Source organism: Schistocerca americana, chromosome 1, assembly GCF_021461395.2.
Source record: "Schistocerca americana isolate TAMUIC-IGC-003095 chromosome 1, iqSchAmer2.1, whole genome shotgun sequence".
Lineage (NCBI taxonomy): Eukaryota > Metazoa > Arthropoda > Insecta > Orthoptera > Acrididae > Schistocerca > Schistocerca americana.
Window position 1 is genome coordinate 1003022807 of NC_060119.1, and position 20865 is coordinate 1003043671.

Here is a 20865-nt window from a genome sequence, read left to right on the forward strand (position 1 = left end):
AAGATGGCTACATCTCTACCTCCATTCATATCAAACCTTACAACCTGTAGCTATACCTCTATTTTGACAGCTGCCAACCATTCTATACTAAGAAGCCACACCTGATGGTCATCTCATCTGTAGTGATGAGCAGTTCCTCTCGAAATATACCAAGGGTCTCGCTGAGGCCTTCACAGACAAAAATTGTCCTCCCTACCTTGTACAGAAATGTATCTCTTTAGAGTGTTATCCCTCCAGGCACCTACCACCTCCCACATTCCCACCATCTGACCATAAAGAATCACTCCCGCCATGACTCAGTACCGCCCAGGACTGGAGCAACTGAATCATGTTCTCTGCCAGGGTTTTGACTATCTCTGTCTTGTCCTAAAATGAGGACTATCCTACCCACTTCCCTTCTCACCCATACCACAGTGGTATTCCGCCTTTCATCAAAATTACTCAATACCCTCATCCTTCCCTACACCACCTCTGCTCCCAATTCCTTGTCTCCCTGCAGTAGACCCAGATGCAGGACCTGTCCCATACATGCTCCCACTACCATCTGTTTCAGTCCCATCACAGACATCACCTATCCCATCAAAGACATGGCTACCAGTGAAAGAACTCGTGATCTATAAACTGGCAGTGACCACTGTGCTGCTTTCTACCTGGGTATGACAACCAATAAGCTGCCCGTTTGCATAATGGCCTCAGAAAAACTGACCACGAGACAGCTAGAACACTCAGTTGCTGAACATGGTGTACAACACAGTGTGCTTCACTTAAATGACTGCTTCACAGGGGTGCCATCTGGATTCTTCCTGCTAAGAGCAGCTTTTCTGAATTGCGCTGGTGGGAACTCTCCCTGCAGTATACCCTACGTTTCAGTAATCCCCCTGGCCTCAACCTTTTGCCAGTCCCTTTCCTTCACCCACCCATTAGTTTCATACCCTTCCCTGCTCCCACTCTAGCATTACACAACCTTCTGTTCCACCAACACCCCATGAGTCTTTCTCCCCTCCTCTACTTCTCTCATTTACTATTCCCCCTCCCCCCTCTCCTCAAACCTTCTGACTGCACCCATACCCACCACATCCCTGCGTGTTGCCAAAAGCAGGAATACACTGCCCCACACCTACCATGCTATCCCTCTCCCTCCCTGCCCAGCCTCCTCCTTAGACAACCACTCACAGACTGCTCCTCCCATCATGCGCCATAGCTTGCAGTCTGGTCTCATTGACCAATTGTGCATTTTTGTTGTGACTGTCTGCAACTCATCTCATCTGTATGGTGTGTAGCAATCCAGCCTTCTCATAATATTGTCACTATTCCATCCTGGATTTTCCACTGTTTGATTATGCACATATATCACACATAATAAACTATGAAAGATGCATCCATTGGTCCATGGCGTATCTTTTACCAAATGTTTACCAACATTGTATTTACAAGACCAATATTTTTTTTAATACTGCAGTAACCAGGTAGGCTAAACTTTAGTGTGTATTTTGAAGTACTGCGCTTAAAGTGTTCCTGATGTCGACTGTTAACTGGAAGATCAGTACTTTCTACTGTTTTCGCTTCCACATCGTCTGCCTTAAAACATGCAGCCTTCCAATCTAACCTAGACCTTGGGCTACACTGCAAGTCAGCCTGATATTACAGCCAAGATTTCAGGGTGGGTGGGAGGCAGGGAGGGTGAGGAGTGGGACCAATATCACACTCTGTTGAGTCTTCATCAATGACTACAAGTATGGCTGAAAATTTTGTAGCATGGGATGAGCAGAATGGATTTTCCCTTATTCACTCAAAGTGTATTTCACATTTATTTATCATTCGTTTCAAATGACATAATTACTTCAATGGCACACTATTCCAGTACTCACCTTAGAAACTCCTGTTATCAAGTACGGCTCTTTTAAGCTGCCTGTTCTTCAAGAGTTATCTTGAATGTTCACAATTACCTCTCCTGAAGGTGGATGGGTGCATAGAGAAGCCAGTAGCTTATGTGGGAACTGTGTCTAGAAAATCGTGATGATTATTAAGCTTTTCTACTGTTACTAATTACTAGCAGTGTAATTCTCACTGTACAACTGGAAATATTTTCAGTAATTAAAGCAGTTGAATGGTGGAGGTTTCATTCTTGGCAATAAACAAGCTTTCAAAGTTCATTCACAAATTTAGAAACTAACTTTTCTTCTGATGAAGACCATGTAAAGGCGCAGTGGCAACTTCTTCATTTCTGCTATCGGTGATATTTTGAATTATCGCTACTTTGAGTGACTGAAAATGTGATTCAGATACCTGTGAATATAATAATGCAGTTAAAACCCGTGCTCCAAACCCGAACTTTTATTGTGCTGTGTGGAAATTTATGTCATGATTCTCAAAATCACACTACTAACATTTTCATACTTGAAACTTCCTGGCAGATTAAAACTATGTGCCGGACCGAGACTCGAACTCAGTACCTTTGCCTTTCGCGGGCAAGTGCTCTACCAACTGAGCTACCCAAGCATGACTCATGCCCCGTGAGGGTGTGAGTCGTGCTTGGGTAGCTCAATTGGTAGAGCACTTGCCCGCGAAAGGCAAAGGTATCGAGTTCAGGTCTCAGTTCGGCACACAGTTTTAATCCGCCAGGAAGTTTCATATCAGTGCACACTCTGCTGCAGAGTGAAAATCTCATTCTGGATTTTCATACTTGTTCCATTAACACAAAATTAAAGTCAAAGGACAAACAAATGAAAAACATCAGAATGAGATTTTCACTCTGCAGCGGAGTGTGCGCTGATATGAAACTTCCTGGCAGATTAAAACTGTGTGCCCGACCGAGACTCGAACTCGGGACCTTTGCCTTTTGCGGGCAAGTGCTCTACCAACTGAGCTACCGAAGCACGACTCACGCCCGGTACTCACAGCTTTACTTCTGCCAGTACCTTGTCTCCTACCTTCCAAACTTTACAGAAGCTCTCCTGCGAACCTTGCAGAACTAGCACTCCTGAAAGAAAGGATATTGCGGAGACATGGCTTAGCCACAGCCTGGGGGATGTTTCCAGAATGAGATTTTCACTCTGCAGCGGAGTGTGCGCTGATATGAAACTTCCTGGCAGATTAAAAGTGTGTGCCCGACCGAGACTCGAATGAAAAATGAAAAACATACTTGCCACTGACTGTTTTTTGAGATGAAATTTTCTCTAATGACAAGTGTAACTTTCATATGTGATGATAAATCGTAGAAGTTGCGGAAATAGCATTGGTAGAGTGCGGAGGTATACAAGTTGTGAATTCATTAGTTGCAGTTTTAAACTGTGACAAATTACAACTAAGAGTCACAGTTACCAAAAAGTAGCATTCACAGAAATTAGTATTTCATTAAGTCACAGTTTAGCCCACCTCTGCTATGATAACGAGAAGGGGAATGGTGAGCAGGCAGCTAATTTTGTAGTGCTGCCAACAACGGAAATCTGTTTAAAGTACTTTGGTGTTTTTGAACATCTACCACTTTTAAACTGTAGTTTGCCTGAATCCATTTGTAGTCAGAATTGAATTGACTTTAAAATTCAGCAAATACTCAACAGTAGTATACATTTCTACAGGAGATGGTAAAAGTTTAGGTAATGACCAGTGGCATGATTGATTGATTTTAACAGGGAAGCTAAAACAGCTTAGGTTTCACCCGCCACTGCCTGCACCGAAATGAAGTTTATTGTGTGTTATAGCTCCCTGTATATCTAGCAAAGCCAACCAGTGCACTTAAATAGTGCAAGGAGTTCCTCTACCAGTTTTTTGTTAGACACAATTTCTTCAGGTCTAGTTGTCCTGACGATTCTGTATCTTTTTCTACCGAGTGAGGTGGCGCAGTGGTTAGCACACTGGACTCGCATTCGGGAGGACGACGGTTCAATCCCGTCTCCGGCCATCCTGATTTAGGTTTTCCGTGATTTTCCAAAATCGTTTCAGGCAAATGCCGGGATGGTTCCTTTGAAAGGGCACGGCCGATTTCCTTCCCAATCCTTCCCTAACCTGAGCTTGCGCTCCGTCTCTAATGACCTCGTTGTTGACGGGACGTTAAACACTAACCACCACCACCTATCTGTATTTTTTTCTCTCCAGTGGCATGCATTCGAAGATTAGGTGTGATGCAGTTTTTTCACCCTCATCTCAGATCCTACATTTAGGGTCCTCTTCGATTATACCCAGTGTGTGTAGGTGTTTTTTGAAATTCCCATGGCCGGTCATCAATCCAGTCATGAGTTTGATCTCTTTCCAGTTCAATCCCAGGATTACAGAGCTTCTTTTAGAACATGACGTGGGCATCATTACCTTACTATGTTTTTGTTTATGGACATTGGTCCAATATCCTATGTGCTGTTTCCCAAGTCAGTTCTGTAGTTCTAATTTGATCATAGCTTTGGTGATTGTCAGGACAGGTTCCGGTCCAATAAATGGAGTTGTTGCCCCCATCCTAGCCAATCTATCGGCTTGTTCATTGCCACAGGTCCCTGAGTGGCCAGGGACCCACACTAGGTTTACCCTATTGCTTCCCCCTAGCTCCACCAGAGCCCTGTTGCAATCTGCAACAATCTTAGATCTTGTTGCAGGAGCTGCCAATGATTTCAGGGCTGCCTGTCTGAATAGGTGTAGATGCTACGGTCATTGTAGTACCTACGCATATTCTCCTCCACACATGCTCTGATTGCAGTAATTTTAGCTTGGAATACAGAGGCCAGTTTTCCTAGCGAGATGATGCTCTCCAGTCTTGGCTGAACCCCGTACACCCCTGCCCCAATGCGTTGGTCTGTTTTTGACCCATCAGTGAACCAAACTATGTCCCCCGTATGGTGTCGAACTGTTTTTTCCCACTGCTCCCCACTTTCAATTCTTATGTTGTAAGGCTTGTCGAAGCAGTTGGGAGTTATTATATAGTCAGCAGGCATTTCCCCAGCTTTTCCTATATTTACCTCACTCACTGTGTTAGTGTGTGATTCTGGATATCCGAATGAGAGCCAGTTTTGGCCAGTTTTAGGTCTGTGTGCCCCAGCTGCTGCCTCCATCTTGACCCAAAGATGAAGTGAAGGCATATCCAGTATGGCGTCCATTCCAGCGGTTTGTGTGCTGCTAATTCCGCCCGGTCAGGGCACCGTGTGGTGCGGATTTACGGCATCATTTATCATAGGGCCATATTTCTTCCAAGGTGTTTCCGGTCCTGTTACCTGTACCGTCACTGGCTAAGCAGGCCAATCTCTGCTCCTTAGCAGCAACCCACTGCTCTATCTTCTTCCACCACACTACAGCCCCATAAGAAATCCTAGGTCTAACCACTGTGGTGTATATCCAGTGCATACCCCTGGGGCTTAGGCCCCAGTTTTTGCCACAACCCCTCCTAGTACTCACTAGAGTACTTTTTGCCTTGGAGCAGATGCTCTCAGTGTGAGGGGTCCAAGTTAGCTTCTCATCCAAGGTTACCCCTAGATATTTCACTGTCCCCTTCATAGGTAGAGTTTCATCGAAGAGCTTTAGGTTCCAACTTGAGTGTTGAACATGTCTCTTCATAAATGGCACCACAACAGTCTTCTTAGGATTAACTCTCAGATCCTGTTTAATGCACCATTTAATGAGTAGTGTTTGTTTGTTTGTTTGAGCCTGGATTTATAGCAACTTACCATCTGTCCATTGAGTGTACATTTTACCTTTCCTTCCACTTAATACCTACCTTTCCCATTATTCTATTTAAACTAGAGGGTTAAAGCGCATTTATGGTGTTGGCACTCTTCCACTGTGTGCTGCTGTTAGCAATTCATTTCCTTCGTGCTGCTGTTAGCAATTCAGTTCTGTCGGTCGGATGATACTGTAGAGTAGCTAATGAGAATAGCTTGTTTTGGTAGAAAATATGAATTGATGACTTTTGTTATTGACATGAACAGCAAGCGATTGAGGATTATTGACCTGTCTATTACGGATTGTAAAGTTTGTGACTGGTTTTCATTTCTCAGAATGTGACAGAATTTCTCAGGACATTATTTTGTCCTCCAATGTTTGGTTGTGAATTAGTGAAGCCAATGAATGTGGCTGGAGGAAAACTGGCCGTGGTGACAGACTGATCTGTAGTGTAGCCCAATCATTTTTTGGAAAACTTAGTGGCAAATTTCAAAATGTCACTATTTCTGAGGTTGTGGCTTCTAGAGATGGGCAAACTTGTATATCTTTGGGAACTAGTTCACTGGTGATCGCTCTCTTTTGGGATCCATTCTTTTTACTCATTCACTGTTCATTTGTGCATGGTATAGGGTGCTTATGAGAAATTGATAATTAGTAGCATAGGTGACTGAAGATGAAAGGCGCCAAGAGCGGACACTTGCTCCCCCCCCCCCCCTCCCCCCTCTCCCCCGGAGTACACATTTGTAGAAGTAATTTTCATGGTCCTGCAAAACCTCTTGTTTAGCCAGTTGTAGAGTTATGTGGCAGATCACAGTGAAATAATATAAGGTGGCTAATGAAAAACGGGCCCCAAGTACATACTGCTTGCCAGTTACACACGATTTGTTGACCACTACGATCAGAATAGATGAACATGTAACAATTAGGTAGTAAAGAAATGACAAATAAGTTAATGCAAACAACTACTTCGAAACAATAGATGACGATTGGTGGGTGACGATGAGCAGTCTAGTACTCGAGGCTGATTTTTCGTGCGCCACCTTGTACCACCGAAATAATATTGTAGGAGTGATGATATTCTCTTTATAAAACGTGACACCAGACACTAGATTATGGAGCGCGGGCTTCATTCAGTTGTGAGTAGGTCTGCCTTCCATAACAATGAACATGCTGTTTTACCTTAGATCAAAAAAGTCGCAAAATGGACACTCTTGTGTGCCATGCCGACTTCCTTTGCATGTGTAATAACAAAAAAAATATCTTGTCTTTTTTATAAGTATGTCTTCTGCTGTTTATCGAAATAGTGAAGTAAGCTGATATGCCCTTTTGTTACCTGAGAAGAAGTATGCATTACATACCACGTAATTTTTATTTAATTTACGTAATTATAAAATACATTTTAATTACTGGTCATGGATGCTGAATAGCATACGGAAAGAATCAGAAGTCCAGAGTTCAAAAAAGGCTTGAAACAGATCTAGAATGGGCGTGTGCATCAAACGAAATGAACAACTCGATACTGAACTATTTAGGAGCAGTTGGCAGTGGAACTGTGAGTAGCCACGCAAAGGAGGACGAGTCCGGCTGAGGGACATCGAGACCGAGACAGAGATGGGAATGAGACCCAGGCTGGAACGAGACCAGCCGACGTGCCATTGCGGGAACAAGACGGACCGTTTCCCATTCCCGGAAACTATAAGTAGAACACCCCATCTGAAGTGAACTCTGAAAGACCGTTCCTTAGAATTCTTTCCTTGCTCCTTCCATTCATCTTGGCGAACTATTCCTTCAGACCTGTTAGTTCGCGAACGACCTATCTATAGTGGCTATGTAGGATCCTAAGAGTACAATTTCAGTTTTACAGAATATTTTGTTTTATTTCACATTCTGCACAATATATTCCACTGTGTCACCATATAATTTAATACACTCCACATCATAATGACATTTATCAAAAGTTATTTTCTCATTGATTCTGCCATTTTGTCTAATCATTGGACTCATTATTCATCATGTTCCCTTCCCATCCTTCACTGTGTAAACAGTTATCAACTGCAGCACGCAGTGAAAATGCTACTGACTCTGTAAGTGCACGTTTACACGTAGAAATTCAATTTCTATAGTTTCTGTGTGTGTCAGAACAGAATGAATTTCTACAGTTGTTAACTATGGACTCATGATCTGCCTCATATTATTTGCTGTTAAATTTCTGGTATGCATTATAATAATTTGATATTTCCAGGCGGATACTTGGAAACTTCAACTTCTTAACTGCATCATTCATACCAGCATTTCTGGCTAGTTGTACCTCAATTTTGGTGGAAAGACCTTCTAGAAGAGGGCTGTTGTGTTTGTATGTTACTAATGTGGTAAGTAGCATTTCTGAAAATAAATTATAAAAAAATGGAAATGTTAACTTTCTTTGCACATGTTAACTCCCGTTTTGTATTAATTTTAGAGATGTGAATGTTAATGCAGTAAAAGTACCTCTAAATGTAGTTGCATGTGTAGAACTAAAAATTTCAATAATATTAATATTAGCACTATTCGTGTGTGTGTGTGTGTGTGTGTGTGTGTGTGTGTGTGTGTGTGTGTGTGTGTGTCTTTCTCTCTCTCTCTCTCTTATTTCGTACGTGGAATGTTTCCCTCTATTATATATATATATATCGAAAAACAAAGATGATGTGACTTACCAAATGAAAGTGCTGGCAGGTCGACAGACACACAAACGAACACAAACATACACACAAAATTCAAGCTTTCGCAACAAACTGTTGCCTCATCAGGAAAGAGGGAAGGAGAGGGAAAGACGAAAGGATGTGGGTCTTAAGGGAGAGGGTAAGGAGTCATTCCAATCCCGGTAGCGGAAAGACTTACCTTAGGGGGAAAAAAGGACGGGTATACACTCGCACACACACACACATCCATCCACACATATACAGACACAAGCAGACATATTTAAAGACAAAGTTTTGTCTTGTGCAGTTGGGTTGCATACGGTCAGTACCTTCTCCCACTTCCGGCTACTTGACATGTGGCTGTTAGCTCTATCAACAGTAGCAACAAGCAGCCAGGTGCCACCTGGAAAAATTTTTCTGGCACGCCCAGGTTGCCAGATTGCCGCATGATGCGCATGGCAGTCTGGGTTGTAGTGGGAAGGGGATTAGGCCCCATACACGCATGCGATTTCTGGCAGCACTGCTGAGCAGCGCGGCAGAAATGGTCAGCATTCCGTAGTGCAAATAGATGGGACATTTACACATGTGGCGATTTGTATCCAGCGGCTGTGGCAACCGTGTGACCATCTGTGCACGAGTGGCTGCCCACTGTTGGCACCAGCGTTTTCACAACTGTTACCTTACACACGTGGCGTTCCATTAGCGTATCAGTCGTTCTCACAACACCATGAGTTTTGATAATGAGCATTTCATTTGAGAGGTAGAAATGTGCCCTACTGTTTGGTACTCGGTATGTAGCGAATACAGCAACAGGATTGTGAAATGCGGAGCATGAGAGGAACTGTGCGAACTGTTTATTCCAGGATTTGCAGATGAAAAAACAGATTCCAAAAACCAAAAAGGTATGTATGTTACATTATTACATGTACAAATATTAGAAGTCCCCAGATCAAATTTTGTTCAATTGCCCACTCACTGCACCTTATTCACTTGCAAACAATTCAGCAGATTTATCTCTGATAACAGAGACTAATTTGTTCTTTGTTCTCGGCATTAAGGCTTCCTTGACTCCATTAGTCCAACGATGTTCAGAGTGTTTTCGAATGTATACTCATCTCTATGACGAATGAAATTATGTAATATGCAGCATGCTTTTATTATGTCTTAGGCCAAATAAATTGAAACATTGAGTGGACAATGGCATGTTCTCCATCTGTTGCTGAGTATTCCAAATGTACTCTCTATGAAACGTCTTGCTGATTATAAACGATAATTATATACCTTTTTGATGACTGGCAAATTATTTCCACCATAGGATCTTTGCATATATTCTGTCAAACTAAATGCTTCATCACCAACAAATGTAAATGGCAGTGGCTCTCCTCCAGCACATATTGGTTTCGGTCTAGGAACATTCAGTTTGTTGTCTCTTACCTCACTGAATAGCATACTGTTTTTAATGATTTGTGAATCTAAACTTTTGCCATAAGATCCAACATCTATGTAAACAAAATTATAATTTGCATCACAAACTGCTAATAACATAGTTGAGAAAAAATGTTTGTACTTAAAGTAAAGTGAGCCACTAATCAAATGCATGTGTGTACCATCTATTGCTCCCATACAATTTGGAAAATCTGCATTTGTCTGAAAGCTTCTGCAATATTCAACCAGTCCTCTTCAATAAGCACCGGAAATGTAGACTCTTTCATAACATTCCAAACAGTTTGACAAGTGTCCTTTACTAAGCTTGAGATGGTAGAAACTCCACATTCATATGTGTAATTTAGATCTGTGCATGTATTTCCTGATGCAAGATACCTGAAATCAAAAAAGAAATCTTTTTATTTCAGCAACTCAGTTGCAAAAGGGGTGGAAAAATGTAAGAGATTCGTACACCCGAGAGCTGCAGAAACAGAAAAAAGGGAAGAGTGGTTCAGTGGCAAATGCCAGAAAGCAGTAAATTTTCTTCAAGCAACTTTTGTTTTTAGTGGCTGTATATGAAACACCTCCTGTTGACAAAGAAACAGACATTATGGCAAAGGAAGAGTCAAGCATCTATCAAGAACCATCTCCTACTATCTCAGGCTCTAGCATTCCCAAATCGAGACTTTTAGTAGAGCAGAAATTTTTTGAGATACTTGCAGAAAGTGTTCAAAAGAAATCAAAATTAATGGAGAAAGATCCTGATAGATTATTTCTCTTTGCTACCTCATTTCAAGGCCACACCTGAAGAAAAACAATCTAATACAAAATTCGAACTTACGAGTGTGCTGCAAAAATACATTACAGACGGTAATGCTCATGGAAAAGTGGGTGTATCACAGGGAAATGTAAGTGGAACACACTTTTTGGAACAGGGCTCATCTGCTTCCATAGCCACTTGTGAGATACAGCTGGCTCAGCCAGCACAAAAGGCGTTGTTGGAATCACCATCTCAGTTTTCTGATACATCAGTGTACGACGATTTGTTTTAGGATGTCTACACATATTATAATTGCTGTGGCCACCCACTTCATACATCGTAGTGCCTACTGCATTGGCGTCCCACTTCACGTCCAACCAACACGGGATGCCTGCATCACAGGGCGTATGTCCACCAGGAAAACCTACATCGTCTGTGTTGACAAAACAAATACTTACCGGCGGCCACAACACAATACAACACAACACCATGTCTCCACCAATGGCAGGGACCGCTACCCGTTCGCGAAGCCTGCAGAACAGCTTCACCAGAGGTCTCAGCTAGCCAAGGAACTACTTTGATACACCAGGCACATAATCGCTAATAGATACATCCCCCAATGAGCTTTTTAAGGTGGCACACTACCGGCAAAAGGCAGTTCGATGCACCACTTGGAAGGATACAGAGCTGCCACCACGGCCAGACGCCTCTTGTAGCTGGCAGATCTCTTGTAGATGGACTTGGTATAGTTGACGAACCTCTTGACATTGTAGAATTGTTTATTGTGTTCGCTCCCACTGAATAGTCTGGTCTTTTCTATTATTATTATTCATTATTTTGTATTTGTATCGATCTGCAGTTGGGGTCGAGTCGGTTGTTCTTTTGGAGATTGTATTATTGTTTCATTTTGGTGAGTCCAATAAATTGTTTTCGGACTTGTGTTTTCCACATTTCTATTCTGCTAGTGCAGATAGTTCAGTAATTTTCTTATGTAACACAAATTGCTAAAACAGAATCATTTTACTTCTACTATTTGTACTTTGCAAGTGTTCTGGCGTGAAATATGTGTTTCCAGCAAATGTAGTTGTTCCTAAAAGGTTGGTACTGACATCCTGAAGTAGTTGAAGAACTTGGCACTGTCTTCACGTAACTCCCTATATACAGTATAGAAATGTCTGTATATTGTATGAGTGATGCACATTGGGTGTTGCCAGTATTTACGTTTACGATGTTGGCGCCTGAATTCTCATTTGATCAAGAAACTAGAGCAACAGTACTTTGTCTGAGTCGGTATTATCGACTGAGTGGGATGTACACAGTGTGAGCAGCACCGATTAAGCACAGCAGCAGCGCTGCTAAGCAGAGCAACGAAAAAAGACCACGGGGACTGATGGGTGCTGCTCAGCAGCACTGCTTAAAATTGCCTGTGCGTAAGAGGCCTTAGTCTACACATAAGCATTATCTACATGTAGCGACTTTGCTGTTTCCTCTCCATTTACACGCTTCACATCAAATGAAAACAAAACAGGTATCTGGTTTGGAGCTATTAAGTGAATTAAAATACATTCACACAATTATGGAAGGCTAACATATGTTATTAGTTTCGCTTTTCTGATTTGATTTTATTTCCATGTTTTTGGCAGTCAGTTGCCTTGCAGAACAATGACGTTATTTTTGTTGGTTTGCTAAATAAACGTGGCTTTTATTGGTCTTTCCCCAGAGGCAGTCAATTTATTAGAAATGAAGTGTTTTGTTCCACACTATTGGCTAGTTTCAACTGTTCACTGAATTTCAAGTGCTCATTTTCTTCTTCTGGAACATATAGCATTATGCCATAATAAAGAACCAAAAATGAGATAATACGGTACTAATACTCCAAGAAAATTTGCATCCCGAAAACCGCAATGAAATCTTAATATCTGGTTGGGGCCTACTTCGTTGTGAATCTGGACATATGAATGTGACTTTAAGCCGAATTATGCATTTTGGTGTGGTGTACGAAATTCTGATGCACTTGGCGTATCCTATTTATTTTATCATGTCATGTAAGATCTCTTATACTATGTATGTATGAGTGTATGGACTTCCTACATCATCATAGCTGCCCAAGCACAGTAACGCCTGTTTTCTGGCGCTCTCTGTCAACTGTTGAAATGAGGCTATTTCTAACAGGTTGTGTTTCTTTAATCACAGAGTGTTTGATTCTCATTGAAAACTTAACACATTGAGAAATAACCACTTAGAAGAATTTAGAGCCCAGAAGGCCAGGCAATAATGCCATTATTTAAAATTTTAATGGGACATTTGTGTGATGTATCTTAAAGTGTAACACACACAAAAAAGACCAATATTATGTGTGAAAGCTTAGCTTTTCTTGTAGCTTGTTAATCCTCAAGACTGATATTGTATGTGAAAGCTTAACTTTTCTTGTAACTACATTATGTACATTAATTTAAACCATTAAGTTTCCATATTTGTGTGTTCACTCTGCTTAACAGTGATGTTGCTATTGGCTGACTGTCATGTCTCCTATGCTCTGAATATCTGCTGTCATTGGCTGGTGAGGTCATGTGACATGAGCTATGATTGGCTTACAAAAATGCATTTCGATCTTGATTTCAGTGCTCAGAAACTAACATGCTGTTTTGAATCCATACTATTGTAATACGAACAAAAATATGCAGCATATCATAATATGAAAATATGCAGTGTAAATGTTGCTACACATCAGAGCTTTCGAAACCCCCCCCCCCCCCCCCCCCCCCCCCACTCCCCACCCCACCCCGAGTTTTTTTGTTCTCTGAAGTTTCACAGCATTGATATTTTTACAGCACCAAGGGAAAGCATACTGTCACATATCATGGAACAAGTGTATTTTTGACCTTGGAAGAGGTATATTTTCACGTGGGGTAAAAAGTGCATTTTTTAACTGGGAAATCTGGGAAATTCTTTTCTTGTCTGCATATACAACCTTTCTGCTGATCATCTTGCTGTTGAGTCAAAGAGGTATGATACTGTGAGGCAAGGAGTAGCAGCAGATGGCGAGGAATGATTAGCTGGATTCAGTGAAACAAGTTATCTGGCTGTGGTGTACCTCACACAAGTCATCTGACAGGACAAAGTTTCTCTTGCACATCACACGTATAGAGGAGGGCCGCTGCATGCACACACACTCATGCAATGAGACATGTACATCTTTAAGGGTAATATTAAATTTTTATTGTAAAAGAAATTTTCCTTTTCTCTGTACTCGTAAGATGTTGAGGATTTTGATACCATACACCTAAAGAAAACAGTCATCATCATCATTATGCGTAAGTGGTTACAAAAATAGGAAAGGCTTTCACTTACGTGTATATGGAATAGGACCATTTATGCTCCTCTCCCCATAAGTACAAAAAGTAGAAAACTTTTTGGGAAATAACTTCACTTGAAAAGAAATTATTTGTTGTAATTAATTATGCTTCATATTAATCAACAGTGAGGAATTGGCTCGTATTATTTTGGACGATGTTATATAGCCTAAATTTTTCGCTGAGTGTTCCTGACTGATACTAATTTCTTTTGTTTTTAAGGCATCAGAGACATTATTTCGCATGGCAGTATGGCGTGGCTGGGTGAAGCCTATACCTTATGGGGAAGTGTTGATTTTTATGACGTCGGTTGCTGGCCTACTCTATTTTTATAGAAGCAATCATATAAGCCATGACTCCATCTATGGATTGTTGAGGTGAGTAACTTTTGCCTAAAGTTCAGTTTTGTTTTTGTCTGAGTGCTTGGTTTGTGTAATCGGGGTAGAGTGAAAGAGATCATTTCTTCAGTAGACTTGCCACCAAATATTATTTATAAATATTGTTAGAAAGAGCTGTGTTTCTCTGTGCTGACACCTTGGAGTTCGTTGTTTTCCTCTTTTCTTTCTCGTATAATGATCACGGAATAAATGAGTTTCATATTTCATAACACTAATATGTGAGGGAATGTAAGTCATCATTATGTCATATTTATAGTCTCGTAAAAGGACTTTTGGAGTCAATATCCAACAGATTATGGGCCCAGAAAGAGATTAGTAAAGTTTCCACATTTGTACAGTACCTTCTGTTCAGAAATTGACAAGTCATGATCGGTAGTAACCATGTGACATAAATTGCCATTCTTATTTGTGAGATACTATATTGCATTTATTCAGTATAATGCTATCAAATTTTTTGTAAAGAAAAATTCAAGATTTACTTGCTGAACTATGCAAGATTTATTTGCTGAACAAACTGAACAAACCTAAGATGACATTGGGTGGACAATCAGTTTAATTTTGAGAAATTGACTGGTATGGCTAACAAGTGGAAATTTATGACTGAAGTGTTCCTGAAACATGAACTATTGTGGTAGCCAATTGCTGGCAGCAATAATGATCAGAATAATGTGTGGTGTAAAGGATGAGCCAGTCAATAGGAAAATTTTTATTTCTTTTATTTGCTCCCAGAGGTAACTTCATTTATCCATTACGGCCAAGCAATGGCCAGCAGCGTCGGCTGCCTGTAACAGGGTGTATACGACCCGGGACAACCGGAAGATCCGGGAAAAACCCGGGAATTTTTTCATCTGGGAGAAAACAGCGAAAAACCCGGGAATTGTTTACAATTCCAGGAATTTTTCATTGTTTTAGTTTTCAGTTAAATTTTTGTGATTTTGAATGGTAAGAACCAATACTCTAACAAAGGATATTACTGTACCCCACTACTGCAGAATAACACTGAAGCAACGAAACATGAACAAGAGAGGGGGGAAAAAAAAAAAGGGTAAAATAAACTCAAGTTGCAAAGGAAATGCGCTGTATGCAATAACGAAACAGTGCTCATACAAGCGTCTGCCAACAGCAAAATATAAATTTTCTTGTCCCACGGTCTAGCAGCAGGAAGTCAGCACCGAGGAAGGGCATGTTGATGACGTGCCTCTGTCGTGTGCTGACGAGGGTACACTATGCTCTCTGGAAAGTTCCATGCCGCCTGCACAGTTTTCTCGGTCCTGACCAATCAGGGTGGAGGAAGCTGCGTGGTGTGTTGAATATACCCAGCCGCCCATTGCTGGGCCCACTCTCTTGTTTTCTTGCTCTCCTGCGAGTCGGACATGTGCCCTGTAGCAGTGAACATCTTCCACTTCTCCCGGTGCTGCGGCACTGTGGACTTAGTTTCTGCAGACACCAACCTTTGCCATACTTTACCTTCTGGCTCACCCTCACCTCCCTAGGCCTGGCTGTGTGGTCCCTTTTTTTTCATGCTTTTGCCAATAAATGGCCTTTTTCTAAATATTATCCTGATGAATGAATCACGCCCACCGCATTCCCATCCGCGCATCCCGCACAGTGGAAAGCATCATCAAAAACACGTTTGAAGGTAAAATCATATGTACATCGAAAACTTTATAGAGCAACAATTGCTAAAGAAGTACAGCAAAAATTATACAACCAGTATTCAAAGATACAACTTCTTATTGTTATATCAGGCTGCTTTAACACTTTATAAATGCATGATCGGCTTCTGACAAAAATTTAGAATTATATTTGTCAAACATTATGTCACCAGTTCAACAGATTCAAAACATTGGTAAGAAAATGGACGATGTCTTGGAAGAAGCAGTCATGCTAAGTAGGCTTCCAGCCAATTTTCATGCTCTTAATACTGGCACTTGAGAATTCAGGTGGCAGTATTACAAGTGATACAGTAACTTGGCACTTTATTCAAGAATCAGCAAAAAGTCAGGGTGCTTTGACAAATGCAATTACAGATTTTGTGTTGGCAGCTGGTAAGCTAACCAGTGAACACCAAAAGTTGAAGATCAATTGTGATGCATGAAATTCCAAGTCGATAGAATGCTATAAATGCCAGAAAGTTGGTCATAAGATGAATGAGTGTAGAACTAAGAAAAATCTAAATGAATCTTCTTAAAAGTCTGTAAATACTATGAAAACTGAAAATTAAAATTTGCTAATTGCTCTTTCTGCATTTTCATATCTTGGCAGTGGCTGTGATATAGGTTCTGGGTGTATGCAACATTTGACGAATGAGAGATTCAGTCAAAAATCTAAATCGACCACAATTATAATAGTTGCAGTAGCAGATAACTATAGTCCTGATGTGACTGCAAAGGACAGTGTTCAACTTGGAAGATACTGGTAACAATAAGCATTAGCCAATAATGATGGACAATGTTGCGTATGTTACAGGCCTTGGATATAATTTGCTGTTGGTTAGTCAACAACAAGATGTGGACCTTGCATATTGTTCAATGATCTACAGTGTGGTATGTTCAGTAAGAATGATATAATCATCTCTGGAATTCTTATGATTGCAACTCAAGTTTGTGTCCTTGGAGTCTTTCATGGTGGTATGCTTCATGTTTTATTTGAAATGATGCAGCTTGTAAACTGAGAAGTTGGTGGCATGTGTGAATTAGATGAAATTTGTCTAAATGGAAATGTTGTAAAAAATTAACTATTATTGAATTGTGGTGTCAAAGGCTGGGGCATTGTAATCATGGAAGTGTGCATTTATTAAAGAAGGAAATGGCTGATGAAAGGAATGGGACTAATTCAAATCCATGTGTTTCTTGTATAGAAGGAAACTTGTGTCGATAATCTTTTTCAAACCCTTTAGTAAAACTGCAGAAGGTCAACTTACTGTCGTACCTTCTAATGTTTGTAGACCAATGAGCATGGCTTCGTGTGGAGGAGTATACCATCTCACTTTTATGGGTAATATATAAAGAAAATAATCTGGTTACTAGCTAAAATCAACCAAACAAAGCATGAGTAGAATTGAAACTGGTTGAAAAAGTAAAATAATTTGAACAAATAATGGAAAAGTTTTTGTGAATCAATGTAGGAAGGCAATCTTGAAAGACAAATAGAATTTGACATCAGAAGACAATTCCTTGTGTTTCAGAGCAAAACATTTTAATGATAATTCTGCTTGTTTTGCTGAAGTTCCTGAACCAAGTTCATGTATAGAAACAGTTGTGATGATTGTGAAAAAGAAAAAGACACCTTAAATGATTAATATTAGTCTTGGAAACAAGACTTGCATTCTATTTACTGCCGGGCAGAAGACAATCAACATGAAATGGGCATTCAAAGGCAAAGAAATGGAAGATGGTGAAGTTGAATGTTATAATGACCACTTCATAAACAATTTAGGAATAAAGAAGACCACTTACTAAATATTAGAAACACTGAGTCGTCAACAGGCACTGCACAAAAGAGAATGGAAAATTTTTCTAGCTTTTGGAAGAAATCCTTTGGCAAGCTAAAGTATAAATGCACATACAAAAACACAAGGATTTCTTTAGAGTTTCAATTCTCTATTGTTTGTGCCTGTCGACAACTCAGTGCTTCTACCAGTTGGTGAGTGGACTCCTTTACTCCCAAATTATTTATGTTCTACCAGAATTTTTCTTACTGTTTATAATGCTAATTTTGTTGCAAAAGTGTATTCCCAGAAACATTTTCATACGACAATCGTTTTTCACTTCATACTTTGTTGTTAGATTTAGCTGCTGAATTTGATCTTGACATTGAACATATGGATGTTTGAACAGTGTTTGTACATGGTAATCTTGATGAAGAAGTTTACATTCATCAGCCTGAAGGAGGGGGAGCAAACCAAGCAAACCAAACAAAGCAATTTATGGTCTAACTAATATAACAGTATAGGAGGCAGTCACCGAATAGCAGAAACGTTAAGTTGTCAAAAGGCACACACAGAAAAGAGGGAATAAATCTTTTGCTAACTTTCAGAAGAAATGCTTTGACCAGCTAGAGTACAAAAAACACACTCGTGCCCGTGCACCTACATTGTGCCAGCTGGGCATGCAGTGCCTAGTTTGCAGACTGGCAGATGGACTGGGGCAATCGTTGTTGGGTTGGCTGGATGAAGGGAGGGAGAAAGAGGCAGGAAGCGGGAGGGGAGGGGGTTGGGGATGGGTAGGTAGTAGCTCATAGGGGAGTAGCAGATGTGTAGGCTAGGAATTTGGGAGGGAGGGTTAACAAGTGCAGAGGTTGAGCATGCGGCACACTGGTACCAGAGCAGGTGCGATGTGGCACACGAGAGGCATGGATTGGTAGGGTGTGACAGGACAGAGGAAGGAAGGGGACACTGTTGGGTAGAGTGTTTGGTGACAATGGCTTAGCAGAGATTGCAGCCAAAAGGCTTACAGGAGCAAAGGATGTGTTGCAAGGATAACTCCCATTTAGATAGTTCAGAAAAGCTGTTGCTGGAAGGAAGGATCCAGATAGCATGAGTTGTGAAGCAACCACTGAACTCGAGCATACTGTACCCAGTAGAGTGTTATCACTTCGTGGTACTTTGTTATTGGCCCAGTTTGGTGTTGGCTGTTTATTCTGGTGGACAGCTCGTTAGTGGTCATCCCCTAATAAAATGCTGTGCAGTGATTGTGACAGAATGGGAATATGACATGGCTGCTTTCACATGTGGCCCTACCACTGATGGGATAGGATAACCCTTTGACAGAACTGGAGTAAGATTGCTGTGTGGATAAATCGTGCAGGTTGTGCACCTGGGTCTTCCTCAGTGATACGACCTTTGCTTCAAGGGGTTGGAGTGGCAGTCCTATTTCTATGGGAGACCGAACCCAGGTGCAAGACCTGCCCATTTCGCCCACCCAGGACATCCTGCTCCAGTCCTGCCACAGGCTTATCCTATACCATCAGAGGCAAGGCCACCTGTAAAAGTAGCCATGTCATATACCATATCTGTTGCAATCTTTGGAGAACATCAGTATTTACCACTAAGAGAAGATGGATGAAATTTCTTTAGCGAACAACGTTTCCATGAACAGACCATCTTCTGTTTCAGGAGGGAAAAAATAATAATTATTGCAGCTTGTTAGTTGTACATTATCAATGGCATCCCATAATAAAATAAAAATAAAAAATCATTTAATCCTGATCTGTGCATATTTAGGCATTACATATTGAGAAAGCACCTACATATGCACAGATCATAAATCACCTAGTGTAATGTAAATGTTCTTACGAACTTGATGATCAGCATAGAATGAAACTGTTTGTTCAATAAATAAATTTTTTCAGTAGCTCTTGGTAGTAAACCATGACGTTCATCAGATATGTGCGAGCTAACGGGGCACCACCATCTTAAAATATATCTGTTGCAATCACTACACAGCATTTTATGTGGTCATGACCACCAGCCAGCTGTCCAACAGAATGAATGGCCACTGCCAAACCGTGGCAAAAAACGACTGTTTCTGTCATGAAAAAAGTGCTCAGAATGTTTGTGACGTTATTACTAATTTTGTTATTCATATCACTGTATAATATTATGTCAATGTTGGGGTCTGATACTCTTCCCAGCTCCTTCAAATAGTATCTATCATTTGCAGATCAGATCGATTAAAAATTTGATGAGAATGGTAAAAATCAAAGGGGAGCAAAAAAACTGTGAAATTGTCTGTTGGACTCCTTGCTTTGAATGGTATACTATTTGTGCCAATGATAAAAATGTTAAGAGTTAAAATACTGCCGTTGGGACAAATTCTTCTGTGCCCTTGGAGTCTTTCGTGATGACGTGTCTGAATAAACTCTCCTTGACTTACAAGCTGCATCATTTTGAATGCTGAAATTATTCTGCTCAAATCTGTCACCCAGAACTGCCATCTTGGCATTCGGAAGAGAAGGACCCCTGTGAGTGTAGGCAGAGGTTCCATGACAGAGCTTTCTGAGAATGTTGTGCCTTGTAGCAGTAACATCTGCCTTTTCCTTGGTGCTGTCTCACTAGAAAAGCCTGTTCATACCTGCCGCCAGCAGGGTAAGGTTGTCAGTAATGTCTGCAACCACACTGTGTCTAGTGCATAGACCAGGTTAAATATGCTCCAGTGTGTCCCCAACGTGTTACGTTAAGGCAACACTTCAATGACTGCTGGAGCATGTTTGACCATTTCTTGGTTTGAGGAGGGGAATGAAAACTTCCTCCCTCTAAGAGATGGTAAATTAGTCTGAACCTTCTAAGTACTCCTAAAATCTGTAGTACACATGTACCTGCTAGAGAAACATTCCCAGGACATCCAGGACTCCCTTCTCTGCCTGCATAGACAAATGAGTTGGTTTTCTACAGGGTACTAGTGCGTATGAGAATTCGGGTAAATGTATAAGTGGAACGAAGGAAGTATGTACTCGAAACCCCATGGTTCTATGTGCTGTCTCTCTACATGCTGTCTCTTTGCTATCGAAGGACAGGGTCACATGTTGATGGAAGGAAGAATGACTGAAAGTGGTTTACAATTACCTGCAGCTGATGAAATCAACTTGACCATTGTGTACCTCCTTCTGGC

The 20865-nt window shown here is 41.0% G+C and overlaps 1 protein-coding gene and 1 non-coding gene across 3 annotated transcripts in view; one reads left to right on the forward strand and one right to left on the reverse strand.

The window, feature by feature from the left end:
- LOC124616065 (transmembrane protein 135-like) overlaps positions 1-20865 on the forward strand; it is a 98014-nt gene that overhangs the window by 21764 nt on the left and 55385 nt on the right. For both annotated transcript variants that reach the window (XM_047144304.1, XM_047144311.1), the window contains exons 3-4: positions 7883-8009; positions 14079-14233. In XM_047144304.1, the coding sequence (XP_047000260.1) occupies positions 7883-8009; positions 14079-14233 (282 nt within the window). The remainder of the gene's footprint in view (positions 1-7882; positions 8010-14078; positions 14234-20865) is intronic.
- On the reverse strand, positions 2803-2877 carry Trnal-caa. Its single transcript has one exon. It is a non-coding gene; the product is annotated as a tRNA-Leu (tRNA).